The sequence below is a fragment of the Heterodontus francisci genome, chromosome 37 (genome assembly GCF_036365525.1).
Source record: "Heterodontus francisci isolate sHetFra1 chromosome 37, sHetFra1.hap1, whole genome shotgun sequence".
NCBI lineage: Eukaryota > Metazoa > Chordata > Chondrichthyes > Heterodontiformes > Heterodontidae > Heterodontus > Heterodontus francisci.
Window position 1 is genome coordinate 666,928 of NC_090407.1, and position 27,678 is coordinate 694,605.

Here is a 27,678-nt window from a genome sequence, read left to right on the forward strand (position 1 = left end):
ATACTTACCTGTTATGATATTTAATGTGCCAGCCTTGCACTGACCAGGTTAAATTTACAACATACAATGAGCACTGTGGTTTCAAAGAACAAAGAACAGTACAGAACAGAACAGGCCATTCGGCCCTCCAAGCCTGCGCCGATCTTGATGCCTGTCTAAACTAAAACCTTCTGCACTTCCGGGGTCCGTATCCCTCTATTCCCATCCTATTCATGTATTTGTCAAGATGCCTCTTAAACATCGCTATCGTATCTGCTTCCACCACCTCCCCCAGCAGCAAGTTCCAGGCACTCACCATCCTCTGTGTAAAAAACTTGCCTCGCACATCCCCTCTAAACTTTGCCCCTCTCACCTTAAACCTATGTCCCCTAGTAACTGACTCTTCCACCCTGGGAAAAAGCTTCTGACTATCCACTCTGTCCATGCCACTCATAACTTTGTAAACCACTATCATGTCGCCCCTCCACCTCCGTCGTTCCAGTGAAAACAATCCGAGTTTATCCAACCTCTCCTCATAGCTAATACCCTCCAGACCAGGCAACATCCTGGTAAACCTCTTCTGTACCCTCTCCAAAGCCTCCACATCCTTCTGGTAGTGTGGCGACCAGAATTGCACGCAATATTCCAAGTGTGGCCTAACTAAGGTTCTGTACAGCTGCAGCATGACTTGCCAATTTTTATACTCTTTGCCCCGACCAATGACGGCAAGCATGCTGTATGCCTTCTTGACTACCTTATCCACCTGCGTTGCCACTTTCAGTGATCTGTGGACCTGTACGCCCAGATCTCTCTGCCTGTCAATACTCCTAAGGGTTCTGCCATTTACTGTATACTTCCCACCTGTATTAGACCTTCCAAAATGCATTACCTCACATTTGTCCGGATTAAACTCCATCTGCCATTTCTTCGCCCAGGTCTCCAACCAATCTATATCCAGCTGTATCCTCTGACAATCCTCATCACTATCCGCAACTCCACCAACCTTTGTGTCGTCCGCAAACTTACTAATCAGACCAGCTACATTTTCCTCTAAATCATTTATATATAATACAAACAACAAAGGTCCCAGCACTGATCCCTGCAGAATACCACTAGTCACATCCCTCCATTCAGAAAAGCATCCTTCCACTGCTACCCACTGTCTTCTATGACCGAGCCAGTTCTGTATCCATCTTGCCAGCTCACCTCTGATCCCGTGTGACTTCACCTTTTGTACCAGTCTGCCATGAGGGACCTTGTCAAAGGCTTTACTGAAGTCCATGTAGACAACATCCACCGCCCTTCCCTCATCAATCATCTTCGTCACTTCCTCAAAAAACTCGATCAAGTTAGTGAGACATGACCTCCCCTTCACAAAACCATGCTCCCTCTCGCTAATAAGTCCATTTGTTTCCAAATGGGAGTAAATCCTGTCCCGAAGAATCCTCTCCAATAATTTCCCTACCACTGACGTAAGGCTCACTGGCCTGTAATTTCCTGGATTATCCTTGCTACCCTTCTTAAACAAAGGAACAACATTGGCTATTCTCCAGTCCTCTGGGACCTCACCTGTAGCCAGAGGATTTCTGTCAAGGACCCAGCAATTTCTTCCCTTGCCTCCCCCAGTATTCTGGGGTAGATCCCATCAGGGGACTTATATACCTTAATGTTTTTCAAGATGCCCAATACCTCCTCCTTTTTGATATCGACATGACCCAGACTATCTACACACCCTTCCCTGGACTCTTCATCCACCAAGTCCTTCTCTTGGGTGAATACTGATGCAAAGTACTCATTTAGTACCTCGCCCATTTCCTCTGGCTCCATGCATAGATTTCCTCCTCTGTCCTTGAGTGGGCCAACCCTTTCCCTGGTTACCCTCTTGCTCTTTATATATGTATAAAAAGCCTTGGGATTCTCCTTAATCCTGTTTGCCAATGACTTTTCATGACCCCTTTTAGTCCTCCTGACACCTTGCTTAAGTTCCTTCCTACTTTCTTTATATTCTTCAAGGGCTTCGTCTGTTCCCAGTCTTCTAGCCCTTACGAATGCTTCCTTTTTCTTTTTGACTCAGCTCACAATATCCCTCGTTATCCAAGGTTCCCGAAACTTGCCAAACTTATCCTTCATCCTCACAGGAACATGCTGATCCTGGATTCTAATCAACTGACGTTTGAAAGACTCCCACATGTTTCCTCTGATATTTAGGGCTGCATTGTGCATGCTATGCTGCATATGAGTTATGCCATGCGTTGTTGGAAGAAACCAGGAAGCTTAATTGTTTGCTGCAAATATAACCCAAATGTGCACACATGAAATCTACTTACTCGTACAATATTGATCCAAAAGGTTGGTCTTGAACTGGTTGATGAGTGTATGTTGGTTTCATGAAGTTGTGTCTTCTTGTGCCATTGTGCTGTTTCTTCCTGTTAGACTGGAACCTTCTTCTGTGGAGTTAGTGGAGCCAATGTAAGAGAATGGGTAGAAAATTCAGGTCATCGGTCCTACGCTGTTGGCACTGTCTTTATGGCATTACTGTCATGCATTCATTTTGAAAACTGTAACATAGAGCATAAGATAAAGTACATGCCAGATGCATTTTGCATTGATGATTAGCTTGTGCAACATTAAGATTTAACTAGATTTAATAAGATTTAACTTTTCCATTCATGAAAGCAGGAGTGTGCAGAGTCCTCTATTCCTTGGTGAGAGCTTGATTCAGAGATGGCAGATCAAGTTACACTTCCAGCTCTCAGTAGGTAGAAGAAGATTTGCATTTAGATAGCACTTTCCACGACCACCAGACATCTCAAAGCACATTACAGCCAATGAAATGATTTTGAAGTGTAGTGTCATGCAGGCCCCCCACCTGCCAAAAATGAGGCATATTAATTTTGTCATATGAACATTGATTTTAAACTGTTGCTGGAGTGAAGAAAGGATTTGTTAAAAAATCACCAGACATTTGGCTGAAAAAATATTTGCATACTAACAGACAGTGCTTGTGGAGACAAAGGGCTATTCCCTTATCCACTTATCCTAAAATGGACTTTGATCACCGGGTATTGTGTGTAAGAAGAAACATTCCAAGCTCGGCTAAGACAAGAGAATCCACAAACACAGACGTGGTCAAACCAGCTAGTCACATGACCAACCTGCTGGGCAACCTGAGTTATTTTGAATTGTACAAACAGTATGAACTCAAAGACTGTTTGCTCCTGGACTGAGAAGATCACTCCTGTCTGCTTCCATCTCTTTCTCACGGAACTCCAACTCCACTGAAAACGTGAACCTCAAGAGAGAAAAGTCTCCTACATTGAACAAGGTTTAAGAAGAATACTGGGCCCCAACGAAAAGCAAGACCAACCTACAATCAGGGACTCTTCAGCGAGCTCTAAGAACAGTAACCAAAAACCATCTTCAGATATTGCCTCAAACTTTTCCACTTTATTTCTTCTGCTCTTTTCTGAATCTATCTGCATGTGTGTATCGCATATGCATGCTCGCATGGGCGCGTCGCGCATCCGTAGGCGTTAATCAAACTAGAGTTTAAGTTTAATAAAGTTCAACTTTTCTTCTTTAAACCTAAGAAAACCTGTTTGTCTGGTTTATTTGCCTTACAATTGGAAAGCAGGGAACAAGGATTTACCAAGGGGGAGCTAAAAACAAGGTGTGTTTAAAATTAAATCCTGTTATGGTAATACCAGGTGAAGGCTGAGAGGAAACGCTAGACCCCTTTATCACCTGGTTGTAACAGTAGTCACTGCTGTAGTGCAGGAAATATTGTTGCCAATTTGTGCACAGCAAGCTCCCACAAACAGCAATGTGATAATGACCAGATAATCTGTTTTTGTGATGTTAATTTGAGGAATAAATATTAACCAAGACACCAGGGATAACTCCCCTGCTCCTCTTCAAGCCATGGAATCTTTTACATCTAACTGAGAGGGTGGATAAGATCTCGGTTTAATGTCTCATCTGAGAGACAGCACCTCTGATAGTGCAGCACTCACTCAATACTGCACTGTAGTGTCATCCTTGATTTTTGTGCTTAATTCCTGGAGTGACACTTGAAATCAGAACCTTGTGACTTAGAACTGAGAGTGCTACCAACTGAGCCACAGCTGATACAGAAATTAAGTACTGAAGTTAAACTGTTGTTGGTACAATAATTATGTCCTTGGCACCTTTAAGGAGATGAGTTTACACATTTGAATGTAACAGGTGCCCAACAGAAGTGGAGCTACCAGTGGTATTTGATGACTGCAGAAGTGAACTATAGACATTGGGGTACCCAGGAAATGACCAACAGCCTTTTAAGAATATGGAACCAATGTCAAGGATATCACTCTAAGTACTCAAGGTCATTTCTACTATTGAAGAGACAGAAGTGTGTTAGTAGCTGTTGCTATTAACATTTGTTCAATTGTATCCTGTGCTCACGCAATTTGGCTTCTGATAAAGGAAAATATGATGCTTGTTTATGAAAGACCAGGCTCTGCCTGGTGACTCACTAATCAATTTAGATAGAGCTGGGAACTGTGATTCATTCAGTGTAGCTGTACTGCTGTAATATGAAATCATTCTTGTGATCTTGAAATCATCGTTATATTGCCTTTTTGAGAGAAAGCTAAATCAAAATTGTGTACATGGATCAACATGACAGGAATTGTTTCTCTTCACTGAAGAGAACTTGGCTTTGAAACCCAGTATAGTCACTGTTAAATTTAACATTGCTTACTTTTTTTAAAAACGTCCCAAAGTTTTTACTCTATTTTTCCCACTCCTGACATTTCTGATTCACACTGATGTCTAGTTCTCCAGACTCTGACAATTCTTTGGAACCTTGCCCAACAGACCTTTCTTAATGTATGAGTCCCGACTATTTGCTTGTGGAGAGTATGATGGCTGAGTGCAAGGGGGAATTGTAAGTTGAAGATGTGCTGGGACCAGAATGAGGGTTGTCGTGGGGGTTGGGGGGGTGGGGGGGGGGAGTTTGTTGAGGAATGGTGTTCCAGCAGCGTGCAGGAAACCCAGTAGTAAGTGCAGCGTGTTTCTCAATGGATTTGTATCCCGGCCACTGCATTTGTATCTGATTTCAGGGTTTTGCAACCAATTAGGTTGTGTGGGAGTGGTGACAACCTGCATGAGTTGATTTTAACTCCAGCACTTACAGGGACACTGCAAAGATGACTGTTGATGGATTCTGGAGGTGGTAGAACAAGGAACTGTCAGAATGTAAACCCAATGTTCCAAGTCTGTTCTCTCTTTAGTGATGCCTCACTGAGTGTGACACAGGGGGTTGTGAGGCCCCACAGGGAGATAGTGTTCTTTACTGATCAGAGGAAGGAACCTGTCAGTGAAAGCAAGAAGGCATGGCTGGAGATTGCTCAGGAGAGATCAGCAGTAGGAGCAAGGTGCCACACTCATGGATTCAATGCCAAAAGCAATTTAATGGTCTAATTAGGGCAGAAAAGGTCAGTACAGTGGCAAATTCAACTATATCCTGATGTGTGTCATACTCAAACTTTCTTACTCTGCCTTCTCAAGTCTACCCCAGCACATCATTCCTCACACCAACTTACCTTGCGGATACATCCATCCTTCCCTGTCTCTGCAGTTCGCACATCTCCATCCGCCCGCCATTTGTTTTTACCTCTTTCCCATCTTGCCTATTTTTGGTTGCTTCCTAGCAAATGACCTTTTGACTTGTGATGATTGGGAAGCCAAGACTTAAAGCTGAGCAATGTGGGGCTGTGGATGGGATGCTTGGTTAATTGGTGGTCTTTGTATTGGGGGAAGGGGGTGGGAAGGAGGTTTAGTATGTGGCTGCCAGATGGGTGGACTGGTGGAAGCTAACTGAATCTCACCATTATGAGGGCATCCTGGGCAGCAATGTGCACCACTGCTGGTGTTTGGTCACATTATGTTCCTCTGGCTCTTCCTCCTGCTCCAAAGAGGCTCAGTGCACTGGGTCTTGCTCCTCCTGAAGATCCAAGCCTCACTGTTGTGCAATGTTATGCAGAGTGCAGCACACCATGAGCATTCTGGAAACCCTGGCTGCTGCATACTGATCTGTCCAGGCAACTGAATCTTATCTTCAGCATTCAATTGCTTGCTCAATTACACATCTGGTTTTCATATGGTGTTCATTGTAGTGCTATTGTGCCTCATTGGTTGGATTCCTCATGGGTGTTGTCAACCATGTTTTAAGAAGGTACTCCTTGTCTCCAAGCAACCAGCAGTAATTCTGTTCCGAGGTGCAAAGAGCATAGGGAGGCTGGACTGGTGCAGGACCAAAGCATCATGCCAGCTCCCTGGGAATCTTGTGCACACTGCAGAAACATCTTCTTGTGGCTGAATACCAGCTGCACGTTGATGGAGTGGAATCCTTAGCAATTGACGAAGACTTCAGGGTGATCTGGGACGGTTGTGGGGGATCCTTCATTGCCACAAGTGTGCAGTCGATGATACCCTGCACCTTTGAGAAGTCAACCAGAGCTCCAAATCCAAGGGCTCGCTCACTCGGATTGGTATCATCGATGATGAAGTGTACATGATCGCCTGCCCTGGCAAGCAGGCATGAACCACCAGTCTTATGCATTGATGGGCCGCTGACTGTAAGATTCTGCAAATGTTTCTGAGATCCCTGGAAGGAACCGGAGGATAAGAAATTAAGGGTGATGGTGACTTTGACAACCACTTGTAAAGCTTGGACACCCTGTCCAATTTGCAGCGGGTCTTTTACTGGGAGATTTGCCACCACCTGACGTGAGACCCTGAACCTCTTGAGACACTAAGGGCGGAATTTTATCAGCCCTGTAGGAACAGGCAGGGTATTATGGGGGCTTATAAAATTGTGAGGAAAGGCGGGAGTGGAGTGCCCTTCGCCTTCCAGACGCCATTCAATTTAGTCAGGGGTGGAGAAGGCCAAGAACGGCCTTCCTGCCCAAAGGCTAATTGAGGCCAATTAATGGCCACTTGAGGGCTTCATTCTGCTGCCACTGGCATTTTACCTCTGTCACTTGTGGAGGCCGCCCAGTAACACCAGGTGGCCTCCGTGTGGGCTTGGAGGGGCCTCCTGCTTGAGCAATTTGTGGCCCACCGAAGGCCCCCAGCAGCAAAGGCCGCCCCTATGCCAACATTCCCCCCCACTTCCGGGGCCTGCCTGACTGGCCCCAATGAGGTCGCTCCCACCTACCTCCTCTCTGAGGCTCCAGTGCTGCTGCTGGTCATCCTGCAGTACCAGCAGTGACCACCACTCCTGTTAATTGCCCATACATTGTAAAATGCAGCTGCTGGTTTCCCAAACGGCTTTCTGGCCCAGCATCAGGACACCTCTGGCTGCATAAAATCCGGCCCTGATATTCCGACATCTTCAGAAAGTTGATCCTTTGCTTGTACACCCTGTGTTGCGGGTATTGCCTCCTTCTGAAGGTACCCTTACGGCTTTTGCTGGTGCTGTTGAACCTCCTATCCATCTTGGTCCTCACCTGAGGTCCAAGCTAAAATAATATAAGTGGTACAGAGCTGAACTGATAGATCGCAGTTGCAAAGTGGAGATAAATGTAGAACCTTCCAAAGTGATGAACGTCACATCCAAAGTAGTGAAATTAACTTGTAAAGTAGGGAAAGTAACCTCTCAGAACAAGTACTGTGAGCAAAGGGCTTTCACACAATTGGAAGCAATCAGCTGTGAAGTTTCAATATTTTATGCCAGAGGTCGCAAGCGTTTTTTTGTCGAAGGACCCGTTTTCAAAGGGATTAATTATCACAGACCCCACATCTAAATCATAATACTGTTTAATATTCATAATAAGAAAGGGCTTCACAAAGAAAGATTTAATAATGCTTTTAAGAAAACAGGTAATTACTTTGAGTGCCAATTTGAAGACTATTTCACTGATGTACACAATACTGAGACAGACCAGACAAACCAGAGATAAAGGGTGAGTGTGACAGCACTAACATTCTAGTGCATGTCAACTGAACTGCTTTTAATGTGGTTAAAGATTAACTGTTAATGACATAATATCCAGTTGGTTCACATTTCATATCCAATACAAACAGCTATTGGTTCAATCAGTGTTAACGGCAGACTCACCATGTTTAAATGTGTAACTTCTGCAGCTTACTGTTTTGCTATTTTTAAATACCTTTCCATAAACATACGAGTTTCCTTCCCTCCAATCTATTTCAGCTTACTCACTAGAATGTGACATAGAATCATAGAATGGCTACAGCACAGAAAGAGGTCATTCAGCACGTTGTGTCTATGTCAGCTCTCTACAAGAGCAATTCACCTAGTTCCCACTCCCCCACCTTTTTCCTCAAAGCCCTGCAATTTTTTTCTCTTCATTTTATTATCCAATTCCCATTTCTCCTTTGAAGGCCTCGATTAAACCCGCCTCCACCACACTCACAGGCAGTGCATTCCAGATCCAAACCACTCGCTGGCCAGGATTTTACCCTAGACAGATGGGAGCCGTCCAGCAACTGAAAAGTCAGTGGTGAACCCTCTTCCGCCTGGCCTGGGGATCCGACCCGCATCTTGCGGGTCCCCCCGGCTTTAATTGGTCTGAGGTGGGACGAAGGTGTGTTGGGTTTTGGGGATGGTTGGGGCATCAGGGGCGGCCCTCCGTCAGGCACAGGTGCCCTATCTTGAGGCACACCCCCCGCCCCCCCCCCAGGACGTCAGAGAGCCGCCTGCTTTTAACAGGTGGCTTTTCTTGGGCCTGGCCGCCCGACCAGCCACGGGTAAAATCTCTGTAGAAGCAGGCGGAGCCCCTTAAGTGACCACTTAAGGGCTTTGATTGGCCTGGGGCAGGCGGGCCGATTTTAGCTGCCGACACCCTGCATAAAGTGACGGCGGAGGCGAGAGTGGGTCAGAAAGGCCCCCCTGAGCCTCCCGCTCCATTTTACGCCCCCCCCTCCACTCCACCTTCCCGCTCTTGGGTGGTGGGGTGGGGAGGGCATAAAATTCCAGCCGCTGAGTGAAAAAGTTTTTCCTCATGTCACCATTTTTTTCCCAATCACCTTACATCAGTGTCCTTTGGTTCTCGCTAATTCCACCAATGAGATCAGTTTCTCCCTATCTATCCTGTCCAGACCCCTCATGATTTTCAACAAATCTAACGCCCATTAATTGGACAGAGAACCTGTCTCCATGCTATTTAAGGGGGCACCTCTGTGAACATCCCAATAAGTGACTATTACCGCTCCCCCCCCCCCCCCCCACCGGGGGTGATCTCGGACCTGGAACCAGTCCTGACTCCTGTTTCCCACCCCTGTAGGGAAAACAGCCCATGGTGTTTAGCTGATGCCAACTTGATATTGAATGTCCTGTAAGTTTTAGAAGGAATACAGAGAGAGATCATGTGCTGTACAATGTGCAAGTCTGGGAGAGAATGAATCCAAGTATGTTTGCCATCCCATTCAGTAGATATTTATTATACAGTAGATGATGAGCTTTAAAAGGGAGGAGGTGTCCACACTTCAGTGATGTAACTACAATTGGACATGAAATGTTTGCTTAAAGGAGGAAGGGATGGTGTCACTGTTCTGTTTGTGGACATTGATTTGTATGATTTCTGTGTTTACTATCTTCAATAAAAATGCTTATCTTTCTGAGACACTGGTATGAGCTCTTTTACCTTGTGTTAGAGATTTTCTATCCAATACAATTGAACTTGACATTTTGCTGATGTTGTGGGTAGTATCTGTCAGGAAAGACTGAAAGGTACCCAAAAAGGAAATCAAACAATATTTGTGTTCACAGATGTTGTTAAAAGGTCAAGGGCTTCATGGCTGTTTTTTTATTCAATTTATTCACAATATCATGGCAAGAAGTTACAACGATTTCCAATAATCAATGGTGAAGCAGGATTGAAGTTATTCACAAGAATGAGAGGAAGTACTTAAAAAACAGAGTTTGAGCAGAGATTTAAGAGGAGTTGCATTTATGTCAGCACTGTCACAGGAGAGATGGACCAGATGAAATCTTTGCATTTTTATGTTCTTTTAATAATAAACATTTCTGTTGCAAAAATAAGGAAACTAACTGTTCAGAAATGCAGCAATAGGAATGCAGAGGTTACTGTTGTAAGAGTGTGATTTACATTGCATCCAATAGTACAGCATGTTGCAGTGATACATCAGTCCCGCTGTACTCAAATATTAAATTAAGTTATATGAAGATGTCCTGGAATGGCTTTTGAACCCATAGCCTTCTGGGCTCCGAGAAAAGAGTGGTACCAACTGAACGATGCTGACACTCGACGTTGGCTGTAATCGCCTGTGCACATCATCAATCACTCATTCACTTTTTTTTTATTCAATCTCTCTGTTCGTCTATGGAATTTCCCATTGACACACATCCTGCTTCAGTTAGGTGTGATCTGTGCCTCGGCAATGCAGCAGTGGTCCTACCCTTAACCTTCCTCTGACTTGCACAATAGGCCAACTTGTAGTTTAGCTGAGAGTTGGTGAAACTTGGCTAGTTAAGGCAAGCAAGTTTGAAGGTCAGTGGAATCTAAGGTTTGAATTTGTAAAACGCCAATTACTGGAGCGGTAGGAAGCACTCCAGGACTGCATCGATAACCACAGCAGCTGTTTTTTTTTGTGCAGTATTTTGCCTCCGATTCAGTGTTTTTTTTCCCCCTTGATTTGTTTGAGGACAAGCAGAGTAGATGCAGCACGATGTGGTCTCAGGAATCCAACAGTTCAGTGTTTTACCATTCTCAAGAAGAAGAGGCTGGTTGGATAAACTCTGAGAGTTTGAGAAGCTGCAGAGATTCTGTAGTGGACTCCGTAAAGGAACAGCCTCAAGAAGTGACCTCTATTAAAGAAAACCACGAAAAGAAAGGTAAGGTGACTGGGGTTGGGATTTTTCTTTATTATGGAATTTATTTTTAAAAGGGACATGTCAGCCAGAAGTTCCTAACAGTAACAGCTTCCGGTGTAATGCTGAACCTTTTGTTTTTCAATGGCAGTATTTTAGAAGTTTAGGCAGTGCAACCTTTATATAAAAAGTGAGTTTAACATTTCTAAACTAGAATTGTTGTAAAAATCTTAGCAGACTTTTACTTTGCTGCTGTCTTGGATACTGATGAGTATGTTGGATACATGTTAGTAATAGCAAAGTCTGCCCCAATGGAACAATTGGACTGGGAAATTCTTGTATAATTTATTTTGGCAGAGGATTCAACCAGTGATGCTTCCTCTAATTGGTCAGTTGGTAATCACATTGCCCGGTCTGAGATTGAGCCAGGAAGATCCCAAACCCGGAAGATCCCAGTTTGAGCCCTGGTTTGTACTGAGTTAGCTAATTGGAACCCTACAATGGGCTTCAAAACCTCCAGCTTAGGGATAGGGAAAGAGAGCAGAAAAGGTTCTTGCTCCTGATTGCTGGGCAATAATGCCCACTGGAAATTGTGTGTGTGTGGATGGTGGATGAAGCCAGGATCAGACTCAGTCATAATGTCTTCCAGCACCATTGCCTAAACTCAGACATAAATAGTTACTTGTGTGAGCTGCCAGGGGGAGACCATTGAACCATAGACGACCAGGCAAAGATTTGTGCTACGAAATTGTACCACAGGCACAAAACCTTGCATCTCACTCACATAGCCACTTTAACTGTATATTCCTTGATTCTAAGGCTACAGAGTATTTAACTGAGGTGGCCAACAAAGTCAAGTTAGTTTCTGTCTTCTCAGCAACATTGAACTGGGCAGTGGACTCCAGATCTACCATGATTTTTGCAACAATTTTACTTTATAAATTTTATATGAAGGTTATATAGACATATAATATCCAGCAGGATCACTGGGTAGCAATCAGGAATGGAAACCTTGGCTAAATTTGCAGTGCCCCCAGGATCGCCTAGCTTGGTACGGGGCAGCAAGGAAAAGAGAAGTTGTGATATCAGTTATAAGTTGCATCTGAATACATACCTATTCCTGAACAATATCTGTGGAATATTTTGGATTTTGAAAGGTACAAAATTTACCAAGAAGGAATTAGAAAGATAGGATGCAGTTAACCCAGTATAAATTGTACTTAAAATATATTTCAAGGTATTGAATCAAAGACATCGCCAAGAAGAAGAGCATACAGCACTAATTACATAGTCGGACAACACACTAAGAGAGCATTGACCCCCAGTGACCCAGCTTCAGCGTTCAATAAAAACCCTCTCCGAAGAGCAAGAGCTCAGCAACTTGTGGGTTGGAACAGCCCAGAAAGTGTCTCTCCTTGGCAAAGGCAGTTTCAGGCAAGTTTCCTTTACCTGGAAAGTAAGTACCTGTTGTCAGAATCATAGTTTTACAAAATTGTGAAATAATTTTACCACCATTTCTGGATAATAAATGCTGGTCTTGCCAGCAATGCCCACATAAATTAAAAAATACACATGCTTTGTCAGTTTTAAAGGCCAAATATAAAATTATACATAGTCATTTGGTAGTACAGAACTTGATATTGCTAAAAACAGAGACATTTTGTCGAAGCTTTTCGTCTTGTACTCATTAGGAAAATTCTCAAGAATACTAATGGAAGGGAAAGCAACAAATTTATACTGTATGAGAAGAGAGTGGTAATTGGTTCACAAGTGGTCTCTGATTGGTAGAGGCATTGCCATGGAGAAAGCACCAGTTTATGGTGACTGAAGGCTAACTGCCAAGATTTGATTGAACTTTAAACCAGGCAGCTTGATTCTGATTGGTCAAGGCAATACCCTGAGGAATGAACCAGCGACTGGCTGACACTTATTTTGTTTAGCAGAAACAGGCGCAATACGTGTACATGTTCTGTCTGTCTGCAAAGAATAGGGCCCTGTGTATTAATATACGTAGCTTCCAGTACGCGCAAATGTGCCACACTGTGAGCCCGACTGACAATCTTACATTGGTTGTCAGCACACTGAGGATTATTTAGCAAATGTTGTCCAATCACGGAATCACATCTAATGTTGGACACTGTTTTGAGTTTTGCAACCATAGAATGGTGGGCACGGTCTGTACCTTGCCTGTTGCAAACAGTGGAAGGGACACGTTGTTTGATGCAACCTTTTACTGAGCCCTGAATGTTCTCTTTTAACTATATGATAATGACTTGATAGAACTTGATTGAATTTTTTGAAGAAGTAACAAGGAAGATGGATGAGGTAGTGCAGTTGATGTGGTCTACATGGATTTTAGCAAGGCTTTTGACAAGGTCCCACATGGCAGACTGGTTAAAAAAATAAAATCCCATCAGATCCAGGGAAATGCAGCAAGGTGGATGCAAAATTGGCTCAGTGGCAGGAAACACAGGGTAATTGTTGACAGGTTTTTTAGCGACTGGAGGGCTGTTTCCAGTGGCGTTCTGCAGGGCTCATTACTGGGTCCCCTGCTTTTTGTGGTGTATATTAAATATTTGGACGTAAATGTAGGGGGCATGATCAAGAAGTTTGCGGATGACACAAAGATTGGCCGTGTGGTAGATATCAAGGAGGATAGCTGTCGGCTGCATGAAGATATTGATGGTCTGGTCAGATGAGCAGAAAAGTGGCAAACGGAATTCAACTTGGAGAAGTGTGAGATTATGCATTTGGGGAGGTCAAACAAGGCAAAGGAATACACGATTAATGGGAAGATACTGAGAAATGTAGAGGAACTAAGGGACCTTGGAGTGAATGTTCACAGATCCCTGAAGGTAGCAGGACAGGTCGATAAGATGGTTAAGAAGGCATATTGAATCCTTTCTTTTATTAGCCGAGGCATAGAATATAAGAGCAGGGAGGTTATGCTGGGACTGTATAACTCATTGGTTAGACCACAACTTGAGTACTGTGTGCAGTTCTAGTCACCTCATTACAGGAAGGATGTAATTGCACTAGAGAAGGTACAGAGGAGATTCATGAGGATGTTGCCAGGACTGGAAAAATGCAGCTATGAGGAAAGATTGGATAGACTGGGGTTGTTCTCCTTGGAACAGAGAAAGCTGAGGGGAGATTTGATTGAAATGTACAAAATTGTGAGGTGCCTTGATAGAGTGGAGGTGAAGGGTCTGATCACCTTAGCAGAGAGGTCAGTGACGAGGGGGCATAGATTTAAAGTGATTGGTAGAAAAATTAGAGGGGAGATGAGGAAAAACTTTTTCTCCCAGAGGGCGGTGATGGTCTGGAACTCACTGCCTGCAAGGAATCTGAATCAAAAGGAATCTGGATATGCACCTCAAGTGCTTTAAGCTGCAGGGCTACGGACCAAATGCAGGAAGATGAGATTAGAATAAGAGGATCGTTTTTCATCCAGCACTGAGATGATGGGCCAAGTGGCCTCTATCAGTGCCTTAAACTTGCTAAATAATCCTTATCAGTCGGGCTCACAGTGGCCCTGTTCTTTGCAGACAGAAAGAACATGTACACACATTGCGTCTGTTTCAGCTAAACAAAATAAGTAACAGCCATTCGTTGGTTCATTCCTCAGGGCAATTCCTTGACCAATCAGAGTCAAGCTGCCTGGTTTAACTTTCAAACAAAGCTTGGCAGTTAACCATCAGTCACCGTAAATTGGTGCATTCTACATGGCAATGCCTCTACCAATCAGAGTCCACTTGCCAATGAATCAGCACTCTCTTCTCATATAATATAAATTTGTTGTTTTCCCTTACATTGGTTATTCTTACGAATTTTCCTAATGAGTGCAAGACGAAAAGCTTCGACAAAATATCTCTGTTTTTAGCAATACTATAAGATTATACTTAGAGACAAAATAAATTAATACATAGCAGACCATGGATTGATCAGATACCATCAACATGGGGTGGTCATGTTTGCCGAACCTGTTAGACATTTTGAGAGAATAATGAGAAGCAGAGACAAGGGAGATGTAGGAGTTAGTATAGACTTTCAGAAAGCATTTGCTATGCATGGTTGAGAAAATTAGGGCCGATGGCATCAAATGGAAGTATTAGTATGGGCAGAGATGCCTGAAAGGCAGACTGCAAAGGGTTGTAGTTCATTGATTTTTCTCAGACTGGCAGGTATGGTGCTTAGTAGTTCACCCTCGGGATTAGTGTTGGGACCACTTATGTTCTCAAACATAGCGAGAAAGGGGTTGATGTCAAAGTTTGCTAAAGATACCAAATTAGCAGTACCTGTTAGCAGTTATCAATTCACTTTGCCCTGAAAGGTGTCAGCAGAAACCCCAATGATATGTCATGCAGGCTCAGTTTCAGAACATGCATCATTGATGCAGTGCATAGAACCATGACACCAAGTAATGGGCTTGTCTACTGATGGCATTTGTCTGCATCTATGACTGGCAGGACAAATCACAATGTTTCACAAAGTTTTGGAGTTGTTTTAGACTGCCTCTGTGCTGTCAGACTACCTGTCCAACATATGGTTTGGATTCATAACTTCCTCCAGCTCAAAATTGGAAAGACCAAAGCCATTATCTTTGGTCCCACACCCTTTCCACTGACTCCACCCAACATCCCCCCTCCCCAAATACTTTCTCATGTTGGACCAGTTATCAGTCTTGATACAAAAACAAGAAATGCTGGATTCACTCAGCAGGTCTGGCAGCATCTGTGGAAAGAGAAGCAGAGTTAACGTTTCGGGTCAGTGACCCTTCCCCGGGGTCTTGATATCCTGCTTGCGCCTAAGTTAAGTTTAAGATGCCATATCTCTTTCTTCACAAAGAACACTTACTTCCATCTCCACAACACTGCTTGATCCTACTTCAGAACTTTGCTGCATGTATTCTGGCCCTCATTATCATATATTTAAAAGAGGACATTCAGGGTTCAGTAGTGGGTTGCAGGATGGTTCAAAGTGTGCAAGGGCACACAGGGGAAGTGATTAAATGACAGAAACCAGTGGAAATGGCCTCTGCCTCACAAAAACTAGTTTCCACGACTATATAGCAGAAAACGGTGAAGAAATTGACCCCCAATTAGATTTTAGCCAATCAGTGCAGCACACCAATTACAATGACTTCACAAAAGGCAAAACTTGTGCCTTAATAAATCTCATTTACAATGCAGCAAAAATTGCAGATGCCTTTTACCCCCTTGGGTACATATGAAAAATGTTTCAATAAATGTAGCTCCGACTCTCTCAAATGTCAAAAGCAATGACATTTACAGCTCTATGGGAGGTAGAATATCACCCGATAACTGCTGCATAAAAATAGGGGAAATAGCTAAGGATCAACAACTGTGACTTTCTCATGATAAGTTCAAAGAACCCAAGGGAGTCAGCCTTCTTAGCCAACTAAATAAAATATAAGGTTAGATTTTAGAACTATAGGTCAGAATGCAGCATTAGGTAAAGATCAGTCTGTATTTAGGAGTAGCAGGGAACATGAAAATTAGATATTAATTTGATAAACAAAAAAGGCAGACCTTGAAATCTGTATCCGGTTTACAGATTTAAAGAGAGCTTGCTCCTTCCAATTTTTCCCCCATCTTCTAAAGATGCTATCTCAGCTGGAATACAGCTTTAAGGTCCGTTGTTATTTCACTCATGCTCTGCAACTGTGGAGCATGTCACAATGAAGTCTACTCTTGTCACCCAGCACTCACATCCACACTTTCCTGTGGTTTAGGGCTGGGAGCCTAGGCTGCTGATTCCCCTCCCTGACAGAGGGACTGTAAGGTTAATGTGCACTGGAGCTGGGAGCAGCTATTTTAGCAGAGTCCTGGATCAAACTTGACACTTTACTTGCTCATATAGCTGAATTAAATGCCAAATAATGCACACTACAACTGAGGCATTATGAGAGATAAACGACACTTTTTATTACATGTATCTGGATAAGATAGTTATCCAATCTGTTTGAATACAGAAACAAAGGTGGATTTAAAAACTGGATGAGAGCTTGAGTAACTCAAACATATAATCACTGCATATCCGTCTAAGTGAACTATCTAGTATAACTATCAATATATATGTCTACACATGAAATCCAGCATTAAGGAATGGCATATATTGTCATTGTTACTGCTCATTATGTAGAGAAATAGGATGCTTCAGTTCATCAGGTGAAACTTGAAACTGCAGTACAGATGTAAAGGCATTGATTTGTTTACAAATAATGGAAGAGCCATGTTCTTTTACTGGTGTACAGCACAGAAACAGGCCATTCATCCCCACAGGTCCATGCCAGTGCTTATGTTCCATATGCACCTCTGACTACCCCTTTGCATCTCACCTTATCAGCTATCTTCATATTCCTTTCTCCCTCACATGCTTATCTAGTTTCCCTTAAATACATCGAGCAACTCTGTAACAACATCATCCCACGCACAGCGAGGAGATGAATGACTTGTTTTAGCTTGGTTTGTTGAGGGATGAACTGACACCAGAACAATTCTTTTGAATAGCATAATGAGGAACCTTTTAATATTCACCTTTAGTGTGCAGACGAGTGCCTCAGTTTAATATCTCAGTGAAAGAGCCTTAGATGATGCAACATACTTGCAGTTCTGCACTGGAGTGTTACTACTCAAAACCTAGAGTCATGAGTATCGATAGTAGCTGTGGTGCACTAGGTAACACTTTTGCCGCTAAGTCAGGAAAGTCATGCGTTCATACCCTACTCCAGATAGTGAGCACAATCTCCAGGCTGACACTTTGTGCTGTACCAAGGGAGCAAATACTGTTAATACTTTCTGCTGGGTTTGATTCTGAACTGTGCTATGATAGGTTGTCTCAGTTTTGATGCACATTAACTGCCTGTTGTAACACCACCCAATTTTTCTTCCATCTGCAATCCAATCTGATAACAGCAATGTTATAGGCCATTGAAGTTGTAATGCAGTTTTGTACAAGATTTGTAAGGAGAAATGTTTTCATTTGAATTTTGAAGCTTCTGATCAGTCCCCAATTTATGGTAAAAACATGAAATTTTAATAACCAATGCACAACGTTATAAACAACAGCAAATGAACCTGTCCAGAAACTGAACCCAGCAACCTGCTGGAGCACAGACTGCTGCATCACTGAGAGAGCCTGAAAGCCACTTTCAGCAATGGTATCTGCGCCTTGGTCAAAATCCTGGAACTCCCTCCCTAACAGCACTGTGGGTGTACCTACCCCACATGGACTGCAGCGGTTCAAGAAGGTGGCTCACCACCAACTTTTCAAGGGCAATTAGGGATGGGCAATAAATGCTGGCCTTGCCAGTGATGCTCACATCCCATGAACAAATAAACATAAGGCCATGATGCCAGCAGTCTGAGCTGCATGACACTAAGCTGGGCATGCATGGGAACAAGTATGAATCTCATGACTTCAGTCTGAGCTTCCACTATAGTACTCAGATGTTGTGTGGCTTCTGCCTGTGCTGTAATAGAAACTGAGACATCGGCCATCAGACGCTGCATCACGACTGGGTCTACGAAGTACTGTCATGGAGCTGTCACTATGTCCACACCGGAAAGGATGGTCTCCAAGCTCTGCACAAAACTCTGTGCCACGTTGGAGCTGGACTCCTCCATTGTCCTTCACAATAACAGCTGGCTTTGTTGTAGGCCAGCCAATGCACTAAACATTTGTGTGTGCATGCCCAGTGGCCTTTTTCTGTACATTGACCCATCGATGTCCTCATCTGAGTCCTCTGCAACAGAATTTATGATACCTTGTCCTCCAGGGAGCTGACATCTGCACCATCCTTTCTCCCTGGCCTGGCTGCAGCCCACTTGTGCCCAGTAACTCACCACATGCAGATCCCACCTCTATACTGCCCTCTAAAGTTTATACATTGCCAGTATCTGAACCGGTGGCTGCGATCAAGGGACATTGGCTGGAATTTTACCGGGCCAATTAAAATATGTTAATGTATTGAAAACCGTCCTGCTGTGATATTCCAGTCGGTTGACGGAACGCCCCAGCTTTCGTATCTCCGTTCAGAGATGTGAGGCGGAACACTGGTTGAGAGGGGGGAGCAGGTAAATTTTCAGGGCTGGTGGGGGCGGAGCAGGGAAAACCATTGCAATTGGTTGAGGGGATGGTGGAAGGTGCTTGAAGGTAAAAGGTTACAAACATTGTGGGGGGGAAAGGTCGGGATCAGGAGTTAAGTGTTTTGGGGGAGAGGGCAATTCATAAAGTGTTTAGTCATTGGGGGTGGGAGAGGGGATTGAAACTTTTAATAAATTTTTCATTTCAATTTCACAGGTCCTGTATCTTTAAACATTTAAATTAAAATGAAGGGCTGCAAGTCCTGTAAAAATGGCACCAGCGCCTGTGCAGTTGTCGGGGACAGAGCACCTGCCCCCTCTACGTCATCGGGGGTGGGCAGTTCGACCCGGCCATGTAAATGAGCCGCTGCGCTAAATATCGCGGTGGCTTCACGGTGCACATTTTGCGAGTGCGGTGAAGCTTGCCGCTGAGATCGGTGTTGAGCTGGAAAAATTCAGCCCAATGTTTCTTATTCCTTTTTTTAATTCATTAATGGGATGTGGGTGTCGCTGGTCAGGCCAGCATTTATTGCCCATCCCTAACTGCCTTGAGAAGGTGATGATGAGCTGCCTTCGCGAATTGCTGAAGTTTATGTGGTGTAGGTACACCAACAGTGCTGTTAGGAAGGGAGTTCCAGAATTTTGACCCAGCGACAGTGAAGGAATGACGATATAGTTCCAAGTCAGGATGGTGTGTGTCTTGGAGGGGATCTTGCAGGTGATGGTGTTCCGATGCATCTGCTGCCCTTGTCCTTCTAGGTGGTAGAGTCGTGGATTTGGAAGGTGCTGTATAAGGAGCTTTGGCGAGATGCTGCAATGCATCTTGTAGATGGTACATACTGCTGCCACTGTGCGCTGATGATGGAGCGAGTGAATGTTTAAGGTGGTGGATGGGGTGCCGATGAAGCGGGCTGCTTTGTCCTGGATAGTGTCAAGCTTCTTGAGTGTTGTTGGAGCAGCATTCATCCAGGCAAGTGGAGAGTATTCCATCACACTTGTGCCTTTTAGATGGTGGAGAGGCTTTGAGGAGTCTGAAGGCGGGTTACTACCGCAGAATTCCCAGCCTCTGACCTGCGTTTGTAGTCACAGTATTTATATGGCTGTTCCAGTTAAACTTTTGGTCAATGGTAACCCACAAGATGGTGATGGTAGGGGAATCAGTGATGGTAATACTGTTGAATGTCAAGGGGAGATGATTAGATTCTCTGTTGTTGGAAATGTTCATTGCCTGGCACTTATGTGTGGCGTGAATGTTACTTGCCACTTATCAGCCCAAGGGGTGTGAGATTAATGTCAGGAAAGCATTCTTCACATATTTGGATCAGACCATAATTGTCCAACATATGGCCCAAGGGCTAAACTCCAGCCCTCGAAGGTTTGCATCTGGCCCATGGATGGTAACTGTCAGAATACCAGGCACCTCAGTGGGCAGCTATAGGTTCATTAGGACCCTACTCCCACACAACATGGCTGCCCCCAGGGGAGAGGAGGCATTCTATTTTGCATATTTATCGTGATTGCACAGACTGGGAGCAGGGAGTGGCGAACATGGAGCGAGGAGTGAGAGAGAGAGAGAGAGAGAGAGCATGCGAGACAGGGAGCGGGAGGGGGAGGGAAGGGGAGAAAGAGAGATGTAGAGATGGTGGAGAGGAGAGAGAGGGGAGAGAAAGAGATCAAGATCACTACTGACAGCTGGACATCTATCTGAATACTCCGCATTGCCACATCAAGTGTGCAGGCAGAGATTGAGTACTTGTGCAAGCAAAACCAATGCCAGGTATGTCACAAAATCAGTGTTCAACATAGTGATGAGAAAGTAAGTCAATAAATTAGTCTTCTCATTTAAAGTTTCTTCACAAAAATGCCATTTGTTGTTGTTTTGATTAATAGTCAGATCAATTTTTAATGCCTTTATCTTTCTGAAATTTTCTCATCAGCCCGCTAAGTAGGACAAAAATTGTAATGTAGCCGCACACACGAAAAGGTTGGACATCCCTGAATTAGACTATCAGAAAGAGCAGTGGAGGCAAATACCTTAAAGTTGTGGTATAAAATATGAAATTGAAAGAAATTTTCCTTTTCTTTATTCAATTGTAATTCAAGAAGCTTCGTATTGGAGTGGAAATATAGAAAAATATTAAATTTAATCAGAAGCTTTCGTGCAAGAGATCTGTCAGGTGCAATACTCGTCAGAAACTCAGAACAATTGTACACCTAAACTAAAAGCCTTTTCACCCATCTTAGAGGTTTAGATTACCAATATTCTCTGTATTTATGTACTGTTACTTGTTGATAATCCCAGTTTGCACTCATACATCTGAGAACGTATACTGATGCGCTTAGTTTTACTGCAGCTCAGCTAGGTCAATAATATTATACTCTGATCCTGTTTAACTGCAGATAAATGTAGTAGGCCCTCGCACAAATGCCACAAGGTCAAGACTTACTGGAAAAAGGAGGCCATCTTTGCTGCATCAGAACTGTGTTTCAAGTAGCCAGGATTTGGATGTACAAGCGAGCTTGCAGCAGATAGCCACAGGACAGTGCATGGTGCACAGTGATGGTAACATCACCTCCAGGTCATCCACAGAGAGTGCATCGATTGGCAACGACACAGAGCCTGGTGAGTCATTGTGAGCGCTAAGGGCAGGGCTGGGGGTGGAATTGGTACTCCTATTCCTAAACGGAGACAGGTTAGAACTGGATGAGGAATTGGATCACGACTTGAGTTATGACATTTCATTTTCTGAAGGTGAGAATTGCAGCAAGTTGGCAAAGCTAGCAAGGTGCAATCTCCTAAAAACGACTTTAAGTGGAATTGCCTTTGCTTCACAATACTTCCACCACCTGGTAATGCAAATTACTGGGACCATTTGGCTGGCCAAGGTGTGACTTGTTGCTGATGTTATTTGTAGCTTTTTATTTATGTTTGCATCTGTGTTTTAGAACTGATAGTGTAACTAGAAATAAATAAGTACAATCTGATAGACATTACAGAGACATGACTGCAGGATGACAGATTGGATCCTGAATATTGAAGGGTATATGACATTTAGGAAAGACAGGAAATGATGGAGGGGTGGATCTGACGGGAAGCTAGGAAATGATGGAGGGGTAGATCTGTTAATTAATGATGGGATTAGCACAATAGAGGGAGATGACGAAGTTCAGGAATGCAGGATGTAGAAGCGATGTGGCTCAAGATGATAAATGATAAAGGCAAGAAGTCGTTTGTGGGAGTGTGTACAGGCCCCCTAACAGTAACCACATGGTAGGACGGGGTATAAAGGAAGAGGTAATGGGTGCTTGTCAGAAAGGTATGGCGATAATCATGGGGGATTTTATTCTACATAGAGACTGGAAAAATCAGATGGGCAAAGGTAGCCTAGATGAGGAGTTCATAATAAAAACAAGAAATGCTGGAAATACTCAGCAGGTCTGGCAGCATCAGTGGAGAGAGAAGCAGAGTTAACGTTTCGGGTCAGTGACCCTTCTTCAGAACTGGCAAATATTAGAAATGACAAAGGTTATAAGCAAGTGAAGCGGGAGTGGGGCAAGAGATAACAAAGGAGAAGGTGTAGATTGGACAAGGCCACATAGCTGACCAAAATGTCATGGAGCAAAGGCAAACAATATGTTAATGTGTGTTGAAAGACAAAGCATTAGTACAGATAGGGTGTTAACAGACTGAAGATTGAACAGCAGCAAGTACAAACATTAAAAAAAACAGTGGGTAAGCAAACTGAACAAACTAAGATGAAATTAAATAAACATACAAAAAAAAAGTAAAAAAGAAAAAATAACTAAAAATAAAAGTAAAATGAGGGGCCTGTCATGCTCTGAAATGATTGAATTCAATGTTCAATCCGGCAGGCTGTAGCGTGCCTAATCGGTAAATGAGGTGCTGTTCCTCCAGCTTGCGTTGATGTTCACTGGAACACTGCAGCAAGCCCAGGATAGAGATGTGAGCAGGGGGGAGTGTTGAAATGGCAAGCAACCGGAAGTTCAGGGTCCTGCTTGCGGACTGAGCGGAGGTGTTCCGCATAGCGGTCACCCAGTCTGCGCTTGGTCTCCCCAATGTAGAAGAGACCACGTTGTGAGCAGCGAATACAGTATACTACATTGAAAGAAGTACAAGTAAATCGCTGCTTCATCTGAAAGGAGTGTTTGGGGCCTGGGATAGTGAGGAGAGAGGAGGTAAATGGGCAGGTATTACACCTCCTGCGATTGCAGGGGAAGGTGCCATGGGACGGGGACGAGGTGGTGGGGCTAATGGAAGAGTGGACCAGGGTGTCGCGGAGGGAACGATCCCTTCGGAATGTTGACAGGGGAATGGAGGGGAAGATGCGTTTGGTAGTGGCATCATGCTGGAGGTGGCGGAAATGGCGGAGGATGATCCTTTGGATATGGAGGCTGATGGGGTGGAAATTGAGGACAAGGGGAACCCTGTCACGGTTCTGGGAGGGAAGGGAAGGGGTGAGGGTAGAGGTGCGGGAAATGGGCCGGACACGGTTGAGGGCCCTGTCAACAACAGTGGGGGGGAATCGTCGGTTGAGGGAAAAGGAGGTCATATCAGAAGCACCGTCATTGAAGGTAGCATCATCAGAGTAGATGCGTCGGAGACGGAGAAACTGGGAGAATGGAATGGAGTCCTTACAGGAGGTAGGGTGTGAAGAAGTGTAGTCGAGGTAGCTGTGGGAGTCGGTGGGCTTATAATGGATATTAGTAGACAACCTATCCCCAGAGATGGCAACAGCGAAGTCGAGGAAGGGGAGGGAAGTGTCAGAGATGGACCATGTAAAGGTGAGAGAAGGGTGGAAATTGGAAGCAAAGTTGATAAAGTTTTCCAGTTCGGGGTGGGAGCAGGAAACGGCACCGATAGAGTCATCAATGTACCGGAAAAAGAGTTGGGGGTGGGGGCTTGAGTAGGACTGGAACAAAGAATGCTCGACATATCCCACAAAAAAGACAGGCATAACTAGGACCCATGCGGGCACCCATAGCAACACCTTTTATTTGAAGGAAGTGAGTGGAGTTGAAGGAGAAGTTGTTCAATGTGAGAACAAGTTCAGCCAGGCGGAGGAGGGTGGTGGTGAATGGGGACTGGTTGGGCCTCTGTTCAAGGAAGAAGCGGAGAGCCCTCAAACCGTCCTGGTGGGGGATGGAGGTGTAGAGCGATTGGACGTCCATAGTGAAGAGGAGGCGGTTGGGACCAGGAAACTGGAAATTGTCAAAATGACGTAGGGCGTCAGAAGAGTCACGGATGTAGGTGGGAAGAGAGTGGACCAGCGGAGAAAAGATAGAGTCAAGATAGGAAGAAATAAGTTCAGTGGGGCAGGAGCAGGCTGACACAATGGGTCTGCCGGGACAGTCCCGTTTGTGGATTTTGGGAAGGAGGTAGAAGCAGGCTGTCCGCGGTTGCAGGACTATGAGGTTGGAAGCTGTAGAGGGAAGATCTCCAGAGGAGATGAGGTCAGTGACAGTCCTTTGGACAGCGGCTTGATGTTCGGTAGTGGGGTCATGGTCCAGAGGTAGGTAGGAAGAAGTGTCTGTGAGTTGGCGTTGAGCTTCTGCAAGGTAGAGGTCGGTACGCCATACAACAACAGCACCACCCTTGTCTGCAGGTTTGATGACCATGTCGGGGTTAGAGCTGAGAGAACGGAGGGATCGTTCCCTCCGCGACACCCTGGTCCACTCCTCCATTACCCCCACCACCTCATCCCCTTCCCATGGCACTTTCCCCTGCAATCGCAAGAGGTGTAATATCTGCCCATTTACCTCCTCTCTCCTCACTATCCCAGGCCCCAAACACTCCTTTCAGGTGAAGCAGTGATTTACTTGTACTTCTTTCAATGTAGTATACTGTATTCGCTGCTCACAATGTGGTCTCCTCTACATTGGGGAGACCAAGCGCAGACTGGGTGACCGCTATGCGGAATACCTCCGCTCAGTCCGCAAGCAGGACCCTGAGCTTCCGGTTGCTTGCCATTTCAACACTCCCCCCTGCTCTCATGCTCACATCTCTATCCTGGGCTTGCTGCAGTGTTCCAGTAAACAGCAACGCAAGCTCGAGGAACAGCATCTCATTTACTGATTAGGCACACTACAGCCTGCTGGACTGAACATTGAGTTCAATAATTTCAGAGCATGACGGGCCCCCCATTTTACTTTTATTTTTAGTTATTTCTTTTTTTACATTTTTTACAATTTTTTTTTGTATGTTTATTTCATTTCATCTTAGTTTGTTCAGTTTGCTTACCCACTGTTTTTTTTTCATGTTTGTACTTGCTGCTGTTCAATCTTCAGTCCGTTAACACCCTATCTGTACTAATGCTTTGTCTTTCAACACACATTAACATATTGTTTGCCTTTGCTCCATGACCTTTTGGTCAGCTATGTGGCTTGTCCAATCTACACCTTCTCCTTGGTTATCTCTTGCCCCACCCCCACTTCACTTGCTTATAACCTTTGACATTTCTAATATTTGCCAGTTCCAAAGAAGGGTCACTGACCCGAAACATTAACTCTGGTTCTCTCTCCACAGATGCTGCCAGACCTGCTGAGTATTTCCAGCATTTGTTTTTATTTCAGATTTCCAGCATCTGTAGTATTTTGCTTTTATTATATGAGGAGTTCATAAAATATTTTCAGGATAGTTTCTGAGAACAGCACATTCTGGAGCCAACCAGAGAGCAGGCTATAGTAAACCTGGAACAAAAACAAGAAATGCTGGATTCACTCAGCAGGTCTGGCAGCATCTGTGGAAAGAGAAGCAGAGTTAACGTTTCGGGTCAGTGACCCTTCTTCGGAACTGACAAATATTAGAAAAGTCACAGATTATAAACAAGTGAGGTGGGGGTTGGGCAAGAGATAACAAAGGAGAAGGTGCAGATTGGACCAGGCCACATAGCTGACCAAAAGGTCACGGAGCAAAGGCAAACAATATGTTAATGGTGTGTTGAAAGACAAAGCATTAGTACAGATTAGGTGTGAATATACTGAATATTGAACATCAGCAAGTGCAAACCTGAAGAAAAACAACCTGAAAAAAACAGTGGGTAAGCAAACTGAACAAACTAAGATGAAATGAAATAAATGCAAAAAAAGATTGTAAAAAATGTAAAAAGGAATGTAAAAAAAAAAGAAGGAAGAAAAAATAACTAAAAATGACTAAAAATGAAAGTAAAGTGGGGGGCTGTCATGCTCTGAAATTATTGAACTCAATGTTCAGTCCGGCAGGCTGTAGTGTGCCTAATCGGTAGATGAGATGCTGTTCCTCGAGCTTGCTTTGATGTTCACTGGAACACTGCAGCAATCCCAGGACAGAGATGTGAGCATGAGAGCAGAGGGGAGTGTTGAAATGGCAAGCAACCGGAAGCTCAGGGTCCTGCTTGCGGACTGAGCGGAGATGTTCCGCAAAGCGGTCACCCAGTCTGCGCTTGGTCTCCCCAATGTAGAGGAGACCACACTGTGAGCAGCGAATACAGTATACTACATTGAAAGAAGTACAAGTAAATCGCTGCTTCATCTGAAAGGAGTGTTTGGGGCCTGGGATAGTGAGGAGAAAGGAGGTAAATGGGCAGGTATTACACCTCCTGCGATTGCAAGGGAAGGTGCCCTGGGACGGGGACGAGGTGGTGGGGGAAATGGAGGAGTGGACCAGGGTGTCGCGGAGGGAACGATCCCTTCGGAATGCTGACAGGGGAAGGGAGGGGAAGATGCGACTGGTAGTGGCATCACGCTGGAGGTGGCAAAAATGGCGGAGGATGATCCTTTGGATATGGAGGCTGGTGGGATGAAAAGTGAGGACAAGGGGAACCCTGTCACGGTTCTGGGAGGGAGGGGAAGGGGTGAGGGTAGAGGTGCGGGGAATGGGTCGGACACGGTTGAGGGCCCTGTCAACCACAGTGGGGGGAAATCCTCGGTTGAGGAAAAAGGAGGTCATATCAGAAGCACCGTCATGGAAGGTAGCATCCTCAGAGCAGATGCGTCGGAGACGGAGAAACTGGGAGAATGGAATGGAGTCCTTACAGGAGGTAGGGTGTGAAGAAGTGTAGTCGAGGTAGCTGTGGGAGTCAGTGGGCTTATAATGGATATTGGTAGACAACCTATCCCCAGAGATGGAGACAGAGAAGTCGAGGAAGGGAAGGGAAGTGTCAGAGATGGACCATGTAAAGGTGAGAGAAGGGTGGAAATTGGAAGCAAAGTTGATAAAGTTTTCTAGTTCGGGGCGGGAGCAGGAAATGGCACCGATACAGTCATCAATGTACCGGAAAAAGAGTTGGGGGAGGGGGCCTGAGTAGGACTGGAACAAAGAATGCTCGACATATCCCACAAAAAGACAGGCATATCTAGGACCCATGCGGGTACCCATAGCGACACCTTTTACTTGAAGGAAATGCATGGAGTTGAAGGAGAAGTTGTTCAATGTGAGAACAAGTTCAGCCAGGCGGAGGAGGGTGTTGGTGGATGGGGACTGGTTGGGCCTCTGTTCCAGGAAGAAGCGGAGAGCCCTCAAACCATCCTGGTGGGGGATGGAGGTGTAGAGCGATTGGACGTCCATAGTGTCACGGATGTAGGTGGGAAGAGACTGGACCAGTGGAGAAAAGATAGAGTCTAGATAGGAAGAAATAAGTTCAGTGGGGCAGGAGCAGGCTGACACAATGGGCCTGCCGGGACAGTCCCGTTTGTGGATTTTGGGAAGGAGGTAGAAGCGGGCTGTCCGGGGTTGCGGGACTATGAGGTTGGAAG

The 27,678-nt window shown here is 44.7% G+C and overlaps 1 protein-coding gene across 1 annotated transcript in view; it reads left to right on the forward strand.

Moving 5' to 3' along the window:
- The window catches only part of vwa5b1 (von Willebrand factor A domain containing 5B1), a 318,959-nt gene that overhangs the window by 181,377 nt on the left and 109,904 nt on the right, over positions 1-27,678 (forward strand). The window contains exons 12-14 of the mRNA XM_068016745.1: positions 10,654-10,843; positions 12,057-12,253; positions 21,328-21,550. Coding sequence (XP_067872846.1) covers positions 10,654-10,843; positions 12,057-12,253; positions 21,328-21,550 — 610 coding nt within the window. The remainder of the gene's footprint in view (positions 1-10,653; positions 10,844-12,056; positions 12,254-21,327; positions 21,551-27,678) is intronic.